Source organism: Penicillium soppii (genome assembly GCF_028829465.1).
Source record: "Penicillium soppii strain IBT 18220 chromosome Unknown utg000006l, whole genome shotgun sequence".
Lineage (NCBI taxonomy): Eukaryota > Fungi > Ascomycota > Eurotiomycetes > Eurotiales > Aspergillaceae > Penicillium > Penicillium soppii.
Genome location: NW_026643236.1, coordinates 610,796 through 627,279, shown reverse-complemented (window position 1 = coordinate 627,279; position 16,484 = coordinate 610,796). Strand labels below are relative to the sequence as shown.

Below are 16,484 nucleotides of genomic sequence, written 5' to 3'. Positions count from 1 at the left end.
TAAAAAACCAATGTCAAGGCACTTTGCTGTAAATCATAATCCAACAATAAGAAGGCTTTCATCTGACGAGGCTCGTAGCTTCCAAGTATTATGAGAAGTGTGATACAGAAATATGCATTGGAGACAACCCAAAGATAATGGTGATGGTGACCTACTGAGCCTATCATTCAGAGAATGTTTTTGTATATATGTAGCATTATCAAAATAGGGTCATTCAGTGGATAAGAAAATCATACTTAGATGCGAAAGGGATGAATCGATCCCAGGCACTCCATGTGTTGGTATTCCCAATCGGGAAATGAGTGAGGTTAAGAAGAGCAGGAGAAGTAAATTATTCAAATCCCGTCCCCGTAGCTCAGTTGGTAAGCGCCGTAGCTCACAATTGCCCCACAGCCTGTGTCCGATGTCTCAGCCTGTGATTTGTGTTCATTTTAGCGTCAACAAGCCTGAGTGGGACTTCTGGGGTAGAGGAGTGCACCTCAGACGTGTATGAACCTCTCCACAGACAGAGTGGCGGGATATCTTTTTAGTAAGCTGTGTTTTATGTTTGGAATTCTAAAACAATCATTTCTACTCCTCTGGCAGTCTAGGGTTGGTTAAGTATTGGCAGTGCAGTGCACGTACCTCTCCCAGCTCCAAATTTCATCATATCATGTCCACCGCCCCATTGGGTTGTCATCGATTCACTGATATCAAACAAAACGTGCCTCCAATACGTCGTGCCTCCAATACGTCCTCGAAATCACCAGTTGCCCCGATTTCTTAACGCCGGGCCTCCAGCCAGATATGCGAGAGCGACATTTTCCTTCCATCAGCATACTCAGGGGTGAAGCAGAGAAGGCTTCTCAGTTGCTATAGCCGGAAGGATGCGGAGATTAGTGAATAGTGGTTCTCGATTTGTCGCCACATATTACCAGAAGGCTCGATGCTGGCGAACCCGCCTGTTTGGGAGCAGTGCACTATAGATTCCAGTGGAATGGATCTATCGATCTGATCAAAGTAACCGTTGAGATGGACAGTATGGCCTGGTCTACATTTGTTATTGAGTTAGGTGTGCTGGAGCCATTTCCACGGTTCCGGCAAGAAGCAAAATGGAGCTCAACGATTCAAAGTTCATTGGCGCAATGTCTTGGCAGTGACATGCCAAAAAATCACAATCCTGACTTTATACTTCTCCGATGCAGTTCGGTGACATGCTACTATACGTCAGAGGGGGGACGTGCGCGATCACCTTTATGGTATATATTTTCCCTTGGGATTCACTCGTGACTCTATCATCAAACCATTCTTCGAGCTGGTAGAGCACCATGGAGCAAGACAAACTATATAGCCTCGTGCTGGATCGCTACGGAGAACTGGCAGATCGTTCTTCGAGCGAAGAGCAGAAAAGGACCGAGCAAAGCATCGCCCAAGCATTTGGTTATCTAGCTGCAGACCTCAGTTCAATCCCTCAAGGTGCCAATCTTGGTGTCAGCTGCGGAAATCCCCTCGCACTTGCAAATCTCAGAGAAGTGAGTCTCCCGCAAGCAGGCTATGCTTTACGATGCAGTTTGTAACTTGCCTTAGGGAGAAACAGTGGTTGATCTGGGCAGTGGAGGTGGAATGGATGTGCTACTGGCTGCGAAGAATGTGGGTCCAAAGGGGAGTGCAATCGGTGTGGACATGACCAAGGTAATCAATCGCTGACAGGACTCTGCAATCCTCACTCATAAAACTCACACGAATGATCTAGAGCATGCTCGCACTCGCCCGCAGAAATGCCGATCAAGCTGGCACGCCTAATACGTCTTTCCTCGAGGCCTCGATCACAGCCATTCCACTCCCGGACTCCACAGCTAATTGTATCATCAGCAACTGCGTCATAAATCTGGTACCAGCCGCAGAGAAACATCTTGTATTCAATGAGATGTTTCGCCTGCTGGCACCTGGTGGACGTGTTGCCCTAAGTGACATTCTAATTCGCAAACCTCTTCCACAGGAAGTCGAGAGCAGTATGTCATTTTACGTTGGATGCATTGCAGGGGCCAGCCAGGTTCAAGATTATGACAAGTACCTCCATGATGCGGGATTCAAAGGTAAGCATCGTCTATCGATGCCGTCTTCATATTAGTAACGGTTAATATTCCCCAGAAATCATGATCATCGACACTCACACCGATATAAACATTTACAAAGAGTTGGTGCAAGGGCAGGAAGAATCTGAGGTGATTGGGTGCCAGTTGCAGACTCCATCATGCCATGAGGTAGTGCAAGGAAGCAACACGTCTGATGGAAGTTTGTTGGATCATGATTTCAACGAATGGGCTGGTAAGTCTCGAACATCCCGAGACAGATGAAACTTGTCTAAATTCGATTAGGATCATTTCAAATCTACGCTATCAAACCTTAGTAAACAAATATTCTACAGAACTTGAATTGAATATATGAAATTTAGGATATTTCAGTCAAAACACTCAATAAGACTTGATTATCAACCCTGCATCCGTCCAGTGGGCTGTTCCCTGCTTTGAAGCCACGCTCCATCCGGAAGTATAAGACATCCAGCTCGACGCCTTTCGTGTTACATTGAATCACCCATTGACATGCCAGCGAGCACAGAGTTGTATTTTCATTAGTTGGTCCCTTTGAAGGAAGCCTTTCAGGTTCTTGGCAGTGGTCACCTTCGAAGTTTGATTGCGCTGAGACAGGATTCCGACAGGGAAGACTGCTCTCATTGAATATCGAGAAAGAATCGAGATCTAGTCCCATGAGATCTCCTGTATTCGACATCAATGCCAAAGTATTCCAGTCCTCCGTAGAGGCCGATGGGGCTGGAACTGTATTCGATGCGAGATTTTCGGCAATGAAATCTCCTGCGGAAGGGTACATGATCTCGGATAAGTCAGAACATCAATCCTAGATTCATGAATTCGCATATCGTACCGATGTTGAGATACTAGGATCATTGTCAAGAATACTACCTGGAGGCGCATCCAAAGGATTAAAGTTGATGTCCAGAGTTGCCAGGAGCCCTCTCATCCAGGCATTCTCCGTTTGTAGCTTCTTGAAATCTTCCCGCGATGGTTGATCGGGAGATGTACTCAGTTCTTCGTATTTCCGTGCTTTGTCTTCAAGTTCCCGGATGTATTCAAGTCTTTTTGCCCTTGATCGCCGCTGATTGTTGCGAATGCGGGCGAGATCATCGGTCTAAAGATTGGAGGACATGATCAGCCCATGTAGGGACAGCGCATATACGCCGCACCCAGCATTTTCGTTCACTAACCTTAGTTTTTGTTTTTGCACGAGGCATTATACGACAAATATTTTACAGGTAAACGAGAAGCTGGAATTGTGTAGGACGGAACTTGAGTTTGAATTGAAGGAATGTTGGGATAACCTTCGGGTCTTAATTATCCAACCAATCAAATCCTTTTGACGATATTATTCGCCCAATTTAGAGGCACGACGTTGATGCGTTAATCCAATCAGATGAAAGTGGCATGTCACTGCTTAATAAACATAAATTTGACCCTAATTTTGTCCGAGGTCATTATATCCGCCAGAGCGCTTGACAAATTCTAGCAATATTAGATCGAATTGAACTCAATCCTCCCAACCAACCCGTTTCGCTATCCACTTAACGGCATATACCAACCCCAACAAAACAGGAACCTCAATGAGTGGCCCAACCGTCGCCGCAAGGGCCTGGTTGCTATCAGCACCAAACATAGCCACCGCAACAGCAATAGCCAGTTCGAAGTTGTTGCTAGCAGCAGTGAAACTCTGGACCGTGGAGAGTTTATAGCCAAATCCAATTTTATATGTCACCAAGAGCGTGGCAAAGAAGATGATCATGAAATAAACAATAAGTGGTGCTGCTACTCGGACGACAGAGACAATCTGCTGCACGACGTGGTGGCCTTGTGATGCGAAAAGCACAAGGATTGTGAAGAGTAATCCAATGAGGGACCATGGACTGAGCCACTTCAAAAATGTCTGATCGTACCATCTGGCGGAAATCCGTCGAAGGGCGGAACGTGTCACGATCGCAGCTCCCAAGGGGATGCCAAGAAAGACAGCCACGCTTTTGGCTGCTGTGGCGTATTCGAAGTTGACCTCGTCGCCGCTGATCACGCTGATGAAGAAAACTCCCATCGGGGCGAACAATACCATTTGCAGGACTGAGTTGAGGGCGACGAGAATTGCGCAATACTCGTTATCACCTCCTGCTAACCCCGTCCAAATCAGTACCTGATGGAGATTATTAGTATAGTTTGTCTTTGGCAGTTCTCTTCTAGGGGTGAACTCACCATGGCAATGCATCGTGCCAATCCAACAACGATAAGTCCTTGTCGCAGTTCCGGCTCATCGGGCAGGAAAGCCCAAGCCAAACCCAACTAGGTGATGCGGGTTAACACCAATTCGCTTTGTCTCCAGGTGGCATATCTTACCATGAGAAATGGCGCAATGATCCAATTCAATACTACACTGAACGCCATCTGCACCCAGATATCTTTGGTCCGAAAAACATGATGGAGCGATTCGAATTTGATTTTGCACAGTATTGGGTACATCATCACCAGCAGACCGACCGCTGAGCAACGACAACGTATTAGTATATATGAAATAAATTGAACTTTGTTCGCCTAATCTTACCAATGGGAACCGATACTCCAACAAATTTCCCTCTTTGCAAAGCAGGGCCTGTACTTGGGACAAAGTTCCCTAGAATGATACCGATTGCCATGGCGAGGAAAATCCATACTGCGAGGAATCTATCAAGCAGACCGAGGCTTGAAAACATTGACTGCTTTTTTCCGGGTTCATCTGGAGAGATTGGATCGCTCTGTTTTTCGATGTCGCATACTTTCGTTTGGTCTGTCTCTTGGTTGGGGACATATGAACATGTCGGCAATTGCGTGCTCGCCATGAGAGTATGAAGTTGATTGAAAAACCGATGGTTGAAGTATAGATTAAGTAGACTCAAACATCAGATACAAAATTTCACAGCTTTATATATGCTCACAGAACAATATTGGATTCTTCGAGACAACAGCGATATGTCACTGCTGCCCGCTGATTGGTCAAAAGCGCGGACTATGGAATTTGTCAGAGAAAAGTTCTCGGCCAATCATATCAGAGCAGTGACATTCATCACTAACGCGGGGTATTCCCGTTGTCCAATGAGTCTAAACAATGTATACAACCTGCAATCTTTAATAACCACTTCAATTTTCAGCAAAGATGTCTGCAGCAACAAAGCTCGCCGCCGAAATACCGTGGCACGCAGCATTCCCGGCTCCGAGGGCGGTCGCACCCTCTATATCGCGAGAGGAACTGCTGCAATGGATCCGAGGGGGTAAACAAGCTGGCAAAGACTTCGTACTGGTTGATCTTCGTCGGGCCGACTACGAGGTACGGAATATTGAACAAGTACAGTTGTTTTTGGGTTTCAATACTTACATTACAAAGGGAGGAACAATCCAAGGGTCATTAAATCTACCGGCTCAAAGTCTATATCCCACGATCCCGACATTGTATTGTCTTGTGTCTAATAGCAATGCGAAGTTTGTGATTTGGTATTGTGGTGCGTGGTTTATCGGGAATCAGAGGGATGAAACATACTTGCTAACTAATATCCACCTGGGCAGGTTCATCCGGAGGGCGAGGTACTCGTGCAGCGGGTTGGTTTGCGGATTACCTTGAGGAAAAGCAAGATAATAATATCAAAAGCTTGGTTCTTACAGGTGGTATTAAGGGATGGGTGGCGGCTGGATCGGAATATATATCCCTGATGGATGGGTATGATGCCTCTGTCTGGACGAAATAGGGAACTTATGTTTTGCTATTTGATTTTATTCACTACTCTGTATTAACTCGGCCTCAATACGATTCAATCCTGCCGCCGTTGGCATGAGCATCAACACAGTACATTGTGGATATAACGAGCGAGCAAGAAAAATTATCAGTCGAATCTGTGCGTGTCCAGGGTGATCAATACCCCTGGATTGTGCATAACGATCTTAACCCAAACCTCATGGTAGTGACCCGATATTTTCACATCAGAGACTAAGTGAATTGCACACCAAGATCAATATAATAGAACCCAGCGACCGACCCAGCAGGTGGGGTGAAAGACGAAATTGCCGCCTCATTGACAATTTGCTGGCCGTTAGGCGAAGTGACTCTAATTCCAATTGGAAGAGCAAACGGGCCTTCTCCCTGAGGCAAGACCCAAGCACCATACCGCTCCTGGGGCCGACTGCTGGTATAGTTAGGGTCATGCTCGAGCGAGACCCACGCAGTCCCATCGGCACTTTTGACCTCGACCGCAATGACAGAGCCAACCCCATTGGTGTTAACAACACTGAGCGCAAAGTAGTATGCTCCACCTCCGTCGCGTAGCCAGATATATGCATTACCTGGTTTCGGACATGGGACTCGTCGATAGCGGATGGGGATCACGCCATCTGTTAGACTTCCGTTGCCTTGGAGTCTGCCCATAGCGATGTCGGATAGATCCATGTGATGGCTGTCTTCGGGTATTGGACATCCGTACTTGAAGTCGATCTCGCCGCAGTGATCGGCACCTGAGCCACCTGTTGATGAATGATGTTAGATGATACTTTAATTACTTTCAATGGAAGAGAGTATCACGTACAACACCACTTCGAATTCGCACTGCATGGGCAACTGTCTACGATCTCCAGATAGATGGAATCGGTGTATCCAGTCTCACCCACTGCATATTCCGTACCATCTGCCTTGGTCTGAATGAGCTCAAAGCACTCCCCACAGGAAAGATAGTTATCCGGGTCACTTGATGCGATGGCGCTCAATGATGGCCAGAACTACCACTGTAGATTAGTTGACACTCTCTCGTCAATTCAGTATCAAACTCAGCCTACCTGTGTATAATAGTCACCATTGGGAGCTGCAAAGTTGCCCCTGAGAGTAACGTTGGTTGGATCCTGGCATAGAAGCGGGTAAGCAGTGCAAAATGCGTCGCACGTTGATCCCAGCATTGGGTCCGTCCAGCTTGCTGTTTTGCTTCCCTTTGTACAGAGTCCATATAGGCCGAATCCACAGGCGCCACCACTCGTTAAACCAAAGTGAGTCGACCGCTGTGCAGAAATTCATCAGCCGTGTCTCTTCTCACCTGGACTGGGTGGAGGACTCACGCTGTAGTGCCAATCCTCGTTTGAGCCGACGGTATGCTGTTCTCCCCCTTCGAGGTCCCTTCAGTTTTAGCACATACCGACTTTTAGAGGACGGAGGCATCCAGGATCACTCACACATGGTGCCAGATTTGCACATACTGGAAGGTGGGGTCCCACACCCACCAGTGCAACCAGTGGTGCATGACTCTGATTTGTCATCTGAGAGACAGTAGGACGGACAGCATACATTGTCTACCAAAGACCAAGAGCCGCAAGAGCTAGCAGCAATCGACGGATATGCTGGCTGAGTAGAAGACAATGTGGGAATGCTCGTGGTAGTTGTGTAATCGACAACACCTGTTGCTGTTGTGGATTTGGATCCTGTTGTTGTTGAACCAGAGCCTGACGATGTCTTCAGCAAGTTAGCACCAACATCACATCCAATAAGCACGAAAGGGCAGTACTGACTTGAGTGCTCGGTACGCACTGGTAATAGTACGAGTTGAGGGCGGAACAGGTCGATCCCGACGCGCAACAATTTGGGCCGACGAATTCTGTTCCACCGCACTGGGCCCTGTGACGATGAGACAGACACTTTCAGGGTGACCATGATACGTACCAAGCAGAAGCACAGCTAGTCTGACCTAAGGCAGTACTCAAGAATAGATAAAATAAAGATAGTGTATACTGAAACGGAGACATGATAATGGTCACTGCTTGAAACTTTTGATCATCAAGCTTTTAGCTGCGAAGCAGTGAATTTATACTTGCACTGCCCTGGTTTACTTTCGGCCCAAAGTCCTCATTTAAAATGGATTGGTCAACTAGGCTGGCTGTAATGACCCGGTCCACAAAATGGATACCAACACAATTAAGCTCATATTCAGCTAGCGGTTAAACCCGACGGCCCGCCATGCCTAAATTCGGTCGTCAAATCTGCATTTTCCCGCGTTGCACAAAGACTGCGGGGTAACTTGGATGCGAAAGGCTTGAAGGCTTGAAGGTTAAAGATTGCTTGGGCTTGTAGGTACATTGAGCCACATTTCCTGCTGCAGGTCTAAACGTCTTCAACTCATCATTCGTAGAATTAGCCCATCGTGTATACAAGTACGATCCAGCAGCATACCTACCCGTTAAATCCTTAGATTTTCAAAAAGCATCTAGTTATTGGAAAGATTGGGGCGCGAATGTGGCTGCGAGATGTTTCTCTCGAGCGACTCGCGACGGGCTTGCTCATCGTCCGTCACGCGCTCAACGGGATACGGAGCAGCGACCTCACTCAAAGAGTTGAATGCTCCGTTCTTTTCATCGCGTTCCCACATATTTGGATGGGGTGTCTCTTTTGGTCCGGGGTCTGAGCTTGGTTCCTTCGTGTGGCCCCAGGTGAGTATTCGTCGGAGTCTGGATAATGTCATATTTCGATAGTCAAGGATTGAGGCTAAATTCAACAACTCGTTTATATGGAGAGATATTTGTAAAATGCGTTGCTGTAGAAGAAATATACATTTTCGTATTGCTGTATATTTGGCCACCGTCCTGCGTCATAGCTATGCAGAGGCGGCAAGCTACATCGGCCATTTTCCCGACGAACAAAAAAGACAGGGAATTACTTCAACCATCGAGAGCATTAATGGACGTAGATATCTACTTGATCTGATTAAGAGTGCCATTATAAGTAGACAAGTGTGTGCGTAGATGGTCGTGAATTCCGAAGCTGAGTTTCGGACGAACCAAACGGGTTTTAAACTTAACTCCGAACGTTAAAGTCAAACTTCACTGCGCCTCACCTCACCCTTCAACAACAACGCTACAATGACACTGAAAATCCAAGATTCATCAATCGAGGAAACCTCCTCAGACAACTCAATGGACACACTAGATGCAGCAGCACGCAGGCGAATCCAGAATCGGCTCAATCAACGCGCAAGCAGTGAGTGGTAGCACTCGTATTCGCCACGTCGCAACAGGCATCAAATACCCATACTAACAACCCCGTAGGAAAAAGAAAAGCGCTAGAGTCAAAACAAAACCCTCCAAATAGGAAATGGGTAGTCTATACAGAGGACTCGAACGTCCCAAAACCAATGTCTCCAATCTTCAAACCAACCGATCAATCAAACCAAACCATTCAAACAACTTCATCACCATCAGCGCATGCAGAGCATTCATATTTCTGCGAATTCAACCACACACAGCGCGACGAATTTTTGAATAAACTGCAAGCCCGGGCAGTGCATATGTTAGAGAACCCGGTTCTGTCGCCGCATCCATCCTTCTGCCTAACGCAGTTCAGCCTGCTCAACGCGATGTTCACGAATGCCAATCTAATGGGCTTGACAATGGAATTATTGAATGAAGATCTAGCGTCACAATTTAATCTCATTGGTCCATCGTCGCTGCACCTTCCGCCGAGCCTGTGGCCGTCAAAAAAGCAGAAGAAAATTATCCATCATCCGTGGATTGATCTCCTTCCGATGGTATCGCTGCGAGAGGGATTATTGGCGAGGGCGGAGACGATGGACGAAGACGAGGCGTGTGGGGATTTATATGGGGTGTGTGCTTCATCGCACGAGACTGGATTGCGTGTTTGGGGCGAGGCGTGGGATCCACTTGCGTATGAGGCTTCAGAGAACTTGATTCGGAAGTGGAGTTGGCTTATCAAGGAGTGTCCGGATATTATTAAGTCTACTAATTATTGGAGGAGGCAGCGTGGGGAGAAGGCGATTGTGATTAAACAGAAATGAGGCTCAATTGTAATGTACACCAATGATCGATGATATGAGATTCCTGCATTTAAAATTTTTACAGGGAGAAATTCTGTTGGGTCAGGTTCTCGCTCAACTCCCACAGCCGGGTCCAGTTGTTTGTATCGTTGATGTGACTGTGCAGTTCGTGATCGGAGACTGCGTTCTGGTTCAGGTAGGAGCCGTTGTAGCCTGGGTAGAGTTTATGTCAGTAAAGGCGCTCTGAGATTCCTGCGTGCGATGTACTCACCAGAGATAGCCGGGTCGACCATTCCCGTGATGACCGTGGCCGCTCCCTCTGAAGTGCTTGTCCATGGGGGGATTTCGAAAGTATTTCCATCCATATCAACCATAGCTACAAGAAGAAAACGTGTTAGTAGAAGGAAATGTCAAGAGATATTCATTGAACTCACGTCCGGCCTTCTTCCATTCGGCAACCTGGTCCAAGAATTCGGGTGGGCAGTGTCGCTGCAGACCGGATTGAACAGCTTGATATTTCAGTTAGCATGGCTGCGCAAGAGAAATTAAAAGACGGGTACTTACCACCAGGATCGACACTGAAAACACGGATTTGCTCATCCTTGAGCTTCTCTCCCAGTCTTTTGACGAACATCACTCTGGCCGCGTTCGATTGGCCATATGCGACCATGGGATCGTAAGTCTCACCGTTCTGCATTTGAACAAAAGAGTTAGAAGGAATCATTTAACCCTTGAGCGCCAGACTCACGCTGAAGTTAACATCATCAAAGTGAACTTTCCCCTGTCTCGCCATCGAGGAAGCCATAATGACAATCGACGAGGATGGACCCGCAGCCCGAACCTTAGGCAAAAGCAACTTGACAAGCACAAAGTTGGCCAAATAGTTCACGCCTAGCTGGCTCTCAAATCCATCTTTCGTCTTGTTATAGGGCGGGAACATAATGCCAGCCACACAGACTAGGTGGTCGATGTGGAGAACATCGGAGAGGTCGTCAACGGCCTTTCGGACGGCGCTGAGATCGCTCAGGTCCATGTTCAGGAAACGTGTTTGGACATTTGGGTTGGATGATATGATCTTTTCCTGGATTCCTGCGACCTTTGATTCGGCGCGGGCGCTTAGGATGAGGAGCTTGGGGTTGGCGCTTGCGAGTTGCAGTGCTAGTTCGCCGGCGATGGAGTCGTCGGAGACACCGGTGATGAGAACTATCGTGGGAGAGGAGGTGTTAGGAATGTTTCGATGAAGGGAACAGCTGTTGGACCTACCTGTCTTTCCGGCAAGGGATTTTCCATGCTTCTCGAGGACAACCTCGGAGCGAAGGACTTGTTGATTGTGGGACATTGTGGATTTGGAAATGAATATAAAGAGTTATTGTAGACTGAGTGAAGTGATTGCTTGATCTGTGATATTCTGTTCAACAATGGTCGCGATTTGAAGCCTTTTATATGTTTTTCTGCCGGCGATAATGGTATTAACTGAGCGTGGCAACTATGAAGGCATAGATCGGTGGAGCCAATCAGCATCCATGGAAGTCCACGCCAGGGTTCACGCTTTTCCGAATTCGGTTAGCGCAGTGTCATCAGTTGGAGAGTTCGCAGATACAGGAGGTGACTTTCCTTCAATTTTGATGGAACAAAGTATATGGGAGTTTCGGTGACTAAATCGATTCAGATTAAGAGGATTTAAGGTCCAAAGTCCGTTATTTCCCCAATCTTGCAGATGATAGACAACTGTTTTGGAACAATGGTACAATGGTCGATCCAAATGTTGACGACTATCACAATTTATTGTTGGACAAGAATAGCAATGACACACAACGGGAAAATCTACCTAGGGAGATGACTGCTCAAAGGTGTCTCCCATTTTAATGGCCAATATACAATCAGAAGAATACAAGGAATGGGTGTACCAAAAAAGGCAGATGATATTATTAGATTCCACATGGGGCTAAACCAGAGCCACCAACCCAAGTGTCTACAAGGATCTATCATGCGCCAAACAAAAGACAAGAAATATCATCACACGTATCAGCGGACATGAAATCACCAAGGTGCTCAGAACCACATTATGCCCGCCACCAGCCCAATAACAACAGCCATGCAGCTGCCACGGAGTTCCTGTGAATGCCGGCCGGCGGCGTCGGTGGAGTCCTCGGCGGCAAGTCTCTGGATGGCCGGCTCAGAAGGACTGGACTGGTCTTGTGGGTCTTTCGGATGGCGTATCAATGTTGTTGGAGGGTCTGAGGATTCAAGGAATATCGACTTGGCGTATTCTGTTCCGTGGAGGGTTGCACGTTTCCCAAAGTCGATGGCGAGACGGCAGGCCTGCTGACACATTTCGCGGATGGAGGGGGCTTGGAGGCCGTTCTTCTGGATGCTGTCGGAGGAATCATTATATGTGTTTGAGGGGTGGTTGGAGGTTGGGAGGGAGTGATTGAAGGTGGTTGTGGGATATGGAGTTGGTTCGACTAGGCTGCGTTTGGAGAAGGATGTGAGGAATGGATAGTCGTCTAATTGTTGGATGAAGTAGGTTTTGAATGCGCGAGCCCTGCGGCTGAATGAAAATGGTGATTCACGGGTCAAGGAGGAGAGTCGGCTTTTGTTTGCGATGGCGGTTGTTTCGCTTGCTGAGACTACGGCGACATTATCGAGTCGTGCGGTACGCGTTAAGAGATTGACGCGGGATCGATGGGGAGCTCCGAGAGCCCATGGTCTGTGAGGCTCAGTCAATGGGTGCGCTGTTGGTACTTCGGGCACGCCGTCTTGGAGAAGAGGTACTTCTGCATGGGTAATTTTGTCAGCAAGTTGAATGACGCCGAAAGAGGGAATAGGGACATACGGCGAGCTCCACCGGGGTAGAAGTTCAAGTCCGCGAGCTTTAAATTGTAAATACTCGACAGCGACGGCACCAATGTGAGCAGCGAAAACACGACCAAGGCGAGTAGCGGAAGCGCGCCAGGTTTCTCCAAGCCGGACCGCATCGTCCCTGCTCCCTGAGCAGAGCCGGGAGCTTCTACTGGACAATTGGAATTTAAGCTTCGGGGGAGTCAAGAAAAAGGAGCGGCAGCGTGAAGGCCATGGATGGGGTCGCGTCCAAAGCAAGTTACCGGGTGTCGAATATGCACGCACAGGCGCGCAGGGGGGCTGGTCAACTCAACGGGCGAGAATTTGGAGGGGGGTATGGACGTGCAAAGTAAGAAAATCTGAGAATCGGCCGAAATAAAAGTGAACGATAAGAACCCCGAATGTCCTGAGGGAATGCGGACTTTCTTGGCTCGTTTTTTTTTTTTTCACACAGGAGTATGACGTCGATCAGTTACCTCTGGCGGTCTATACCCCGGACCTAATCTGAATAGTCAGATTAGAGCTGGTGCCTCTTCAAAATGTAACGGTCGTTTTTTTCCTTTCCAAAAGCAAAGAATGTGTCTCCCACGTTGCACTCCGTTTTGAGTTTTTCTCGCAGGATTCCAGGAATGTTGGCCTGAGGCAGATATTTCCGCAAAACACTGCCGATCTCCAGTAAACAGGATTTCCAACTACTCCCACTACTAGTACTTTACTGGGTCAAGGAATCAATGTCCACTTGACATGCTATTATTTTGTTCAAAACAAACCCCTCTCCGCATGGTGTGATGTGAGCCAAGTCGCGAGAGGCAACCGGTCAATAATAGCAACCGATCGGCACCCCCACTGGCAACGCCTATCGCCCTATGCGACTGACGGCAGTGATCAACACAGGTGCTCCGTTCCGAGGGTGTGATTGGATCACAGAATGTCCCAGATATCTTCGCCTTTGTTTATATTTGGAACTTGCTTCGCTGGCTGAACATCTCCGCTCCCGTCTGACTCGACGGTTGTTGTGCATATGTTGACTACTGGGAAAATCAAGTATTGGTTGCCTGCAAATAGCGAGAGATTGCATGAACCGGCTTCCATCACTACCTCAGCTTCTACGGTCGCCCATGTCGCAAGTCGTGAGTTCGGCAAATCCTCGGAAGTACCACGAGCCGCGGTCGCTTTAATTTATGTCTAACCGCCTTGGCGACATCCCGGCCATATTGCATTGGCTACAAACATATAGAGCCGCCGAGATCCAACTGAGATCTTTTCGACCGAGCAACTTGCGAATGGCATTCATGACGCTTGACTCCGGTAAGCCTCGGCTATACAATTCTGTCCCGATTGATTTCCTGCATCTGCTTGGTTGATGAATCGAGATGACTGATCCCATCGGCCTTTCGAGAGAGAGAAACCGAGCTGGCTTTGTAGTATGGGTCCGGCGTCGAACAATTACCTCTTCTGATCCCAGTCCTTTCGAAATCATTGATGTTGGTCCTACGAGATGCTTGCGCAGTATTTGTCAAAAAATTTCTCTGAATCACATGGACTCTTTTGTAACTAGCCAACGGGAAAGTGCAGGTGGAACGGTAGGTGCGAAGCGTTGGTCAGCTTCCTAGCAGCTCCCAGCGAGCTAACTGATTAGATATCGCGATGACCCATGAGCCAATGCTAGCTCTCGCTACTGCTTGCTCATTTGAACACCCCGATGAACAACCGGGGATATAAGAGACCCTGATTCCGGTGCTCGCGGATAGATAAGTATTGGTCGGAGATCGGCTATACCACGCCAACGAGCTCGTCAACTGCTATACTCAAAGCAAAAACATAGTCAACGCAATAACAACTTCATAAATCATGCATCATATCGCGACTATCGAATACATCATAGCGAAACGTTTATATACAAAAAGCAATCACCACTCATGGCGATAAACAAACAACCGCCCCTTGCATCAAGCATCAAATTGGATTCATCATAGAAGCATCAGGCACAGCAGCTTCCCTCCCATCCTCAGCAGACCTGGATCTAGTCTTCGTCCCCGGAACCGGGACAGGCGACACAGTCGTGGGAACACTGGCATCAAGATGGCTGGGGCTGCGACTGCTACGCGAGCGCGACACGCTACTCGCTGTAGCGGTACTCCCGGGTTTGCCGCGCTTGACCATTTTCCCGAGAACGCCAACGATCTCGGCTGCATCGGTGAAGCTCTCGTCGTCCATGCCTTCTTGGGCATTGTAGACGTCTGCGATGGCCTGTTTTGCAAGGCGGCGGCAGGCGACGGGGTCGTTGAGGCAATCGTATAGGTAGGCAGCGTACTCGAGCTTGACGGAGAGGCGGAGCGGGTGCGAGCCTGGGAGGAGTTTATCGGCTAGCACTGCGGCGTGATTGAAGCATGCTGTTGCTGTTGCTGTGTAATCTAATGGGGGGAGGAGGAAGGAAGGCTGCTGCTTGACTGGTTGGAGGGGCAGGCCGGGGGGTCTTTTGCGGGCGTCGAGAGAGAGGGAGTCTGCGCCGTAGATGGAGTCATTTTTGAAGCGCGGCGGAGGGGAGCTGGAGGGTGGGCAGGCTGGTCGGTTGTGGAAGAGCACGAAAATATGATAGAAGGAGGCGCGCAGTTTGTACGCGAGCACTTTTAGCTCCACGGAGCGGTCAACCAGTGGGAGGATGTAGCCCTCCAGGATTAAGAGGCCTTCGCGTGAGAGCCATATTATGTGGTGGTAGAGCTGCAGGGATCTTGTTTCGCGCGTTGTGTCTAGGCGTCGCAGCTTGCGTGCTCGGATAAGCTTTTTTGATAACATTACTGATACGCCGAGGACTTTGTACAGCATTGTTGAGAGGAGCGGGTTCTCTAGGCCCATGACGGCCGCGAAATTGCCTAGGGCCTTCTGGTCCACCTCGGAGGAGGCCATCCACAAAGCGCAAGTCCAAGAGACAGGGTCTGAGGTAATTAAGTCAGCCATGGTCTTTTATCGAGCGATGAAATACGGTATTGCTTCAGAGAAAGAAAAATCGCCCGAGAACACCCAATTGAGCACTGGGAAACAAACAAAAAACAAGGAGTATTCCACTCACCGATTCTAGCGCAAACAGAGCTTCAATCGTCCAAACGCGCCTGTACCATTCCAGCCACTATCAGACGCAGTCCAATTGATCTGCGCTCTAATCTTGGCGCACAGCTCACACACCCACTTGATACACCAGATCAAGAAATTGAGAACCCAACGAAGCTACGCTGTTTTGTTCTGAGTGTTCGTATCGCGAAGTATATAACCGCCAATGGTGACTGTTCCAACAATCAGCTCAATTCCCAGATCCCTTGGACCGGATAGGGCCCCGCGAGGTCCCCGAGCTATTGATGTGTCCGGTGTGGCCGACTCCGAGCCGTGGAAATCCCCGACTAGCAATGCAAGGAGGGAGAGTGGAATAGGGAGCGGCGCATCGTGCGGCCAAGGGGCGGAGCGAAGCCAGCACACGCTGTGCGGGGAAGAATTGGAAATTTGGGGTTTCGGGAAGCTGCTAGCTCCGGGTTGTGGGTTCTGATTCTTGTGAACTCTGGTTAAGTGCCAGGTGCGTGCACGGGTATATGTAGCGATCTGGAATTTTGGGAGAAGAGATTCTCAGATTGAGAGATTTGGGAAATTAGGAGATTTTAGATCATGCAAGGCGGAGGTTTCTCCTATGACGGAAAGGTGTGTGGTATAAGTAATGGGTACTAGTCTCTCCTTAGAGTCCCACAATAGATAAACATACATCCACAGTGGAATTAAGGGCTACATCATGGCG

The 16,484-nt window shown here is 48.4% G+C and overlaps 9 protein-coding genes across 9 annotated transcripts; 3 read left to right on the top strand and 6 right to left on the bottom strand.

Annotated features, from left to right (window-relative positions):
• Positions 1-1,307: 1,307 nt before the first annotated feature.
• N7529_007610 (uncharacterized protein) lies at positions 1,308-2,389 on the top strand (the record flags this gene model as incomplete). The annotated part of the gene is made up of 5 exons (XM_057243137.1): positions 1,308-1,511; positions 1,567-1,671; positions 1,733-2,075; positions 2,131-2,307; positions 2,358-2,389. 5 exons carry the CDS (start codon positions 1,308-1,310, stop codon positions 2,387-2,389), a joined length of 861 nt encoding a protein of 286 aa, XP_057094675.1.
• A 41-nt stretch (positions 2,390-2,430) lies between these two features.
• On the bottom strand, positions 2,431-4,783 carry N7529_007609 (Arsenical-resistance protein ACR3; the record flags this gene model as incomplete). The annotated part of the gene is made up of 6 exons (XM_057243136.1): positions 2,431-2,871; positions 2,923-3,186; positions 3,601-4,230; positions 4,290-4,376; positions 4,431-4,573; positions 4,636-4,783. 6 exons carry the CDS (start codon positions 4,781-4,783, stop codon positions 2,431-2,433), a joined length of 1,713 nt encoding a protein of 570 aa, XP_057094674.1.
• A 440-nt stretch (positions 4,784-5,223) lies between these two features.
• Positions 5,224-5,809, top strand: N7529_007608 (putative arsenate reductase (Arc2); the record flags this gene model as incomplete). Its single annotated transcript, XM_057243135.1, has 2 exons — positions 5,224-5,566; positions 5,631-5,809. 2 exons carry the CDS (start codon positions 5,224-5,226, stop codon positions 5,807-5,809), a joined length of 522 nt encoding a protein of 173 aa, XP_057094673.1.
• A 239-nt stretch (positions 5,810-6,048) lies between these two features.
• Positions 6,049-7,749, bottom strand: swo1 (putative swollenin; the record flags this gene model as incomplete). Its single annotated transcript, XM_057243134.1, has 5 exons — positions 6,049-6,578; positions 6,641-6,830; positions 6,888-7,103; positions 7,161-7,207; positions 7,275-7,749. 5 exons carry the CDS (start codon positions 7,747-7,749, stop codon positions 6,049-6,051), a joined length of 1,458 nt encoding a protein of 485 aa, XP_057094672.1.
• Positions 7,750-8,299: 550 nt separating this feature from the next.
• Positions 8,300-8,554, bottom strand: N7529_007606 (uncharacterized protein; the record flags this gene model as incomplete). The annotated part of the gene is made up of 1 exon (XM_057243133.1): positions 8,300-8,554. The coding sequence occupies one exon, from the start codon at positions 8,552-8,554 to the stop codon at positions 8,300-8,302; it is 255 nt and encodes an 84-aa protein (XP_057094671.1).
• Positions 8,555-8,951: 397 nt separating this feature from the next.
• On the top strand, positions 8,952-9,883 carry N7529_007605 (bZIP transcription factor; the record flags this gene model as incomplete). Its single annotated transcript, XM_057243132.1, has 2 exons — positions 8,952-9,069; positions 9,138-9,883. 2 exons carry the CDS (start codon positions 8,952-8,954, stop codon positions 9,881-9,883), a joined length of 864 nt encoding a protein of 287 aa, XP_057094670.1.
• A 58-nt stretch (positions 9,884-9,941) lies between these two features.
• On the bottom strand, positions 9,942-11,201 carry N7529_007604 (Short-chain dehydrogenase/reductase SDR; the record flags this gene model as incomplete). The annotated part of the gene is made up of 6 exons (XM_057243131.1): positions 9,942-10,075; positions 10,134-10,238; positions 10,297-10,371; positions 10,427-10,553; positions 10,611-11,065; positions 11,126-11,201. 6 exons carry the CDS (start codon positions 11,199-11,201, stop codon positions 9,942-9,944), a joined length of 972 nt encoding a protein of 323 aa, XP_057094669.1.
• Positions 11,202-11,914: 713 nt separating this feature from the next.
• On the bottom strand, positions 11,915-12,840 carry N7529_007603 (uncharacterized protein; the record flags this gene model as incomplete). Its single annotated transcript, XM_057243130.1, has 2 exons — positions 11,915-12,639; positions 12,699-12,840. 2 exons carry the CDS (start codon positions 12,838-12,840, stop codon positions 11,915-11,917), a joined length of 867 nt encoding a protein of 288 aa, XP_057094668.1.
• Positions 12,841-14,659: 1,819 nt separating this feature from the next.
• erg27 lies at positions 14,660-15,661 on the bottom strand (the record flags this gene model as incomplete). The annotated part of the gene is made up of 1 exon (XM_057243129.1): positions 14,660-15,661. The coding sequence occupies one exon, from the start codon at positions 15,659-15,661 to the stop codon at positions 14,660-14,662; it is 1,002 nt and encodes a 333-aa protein (XP_057094667.1).
• Between the last annotated feature and the right edge of the window lie 823 nt (positions 15,662-16,484).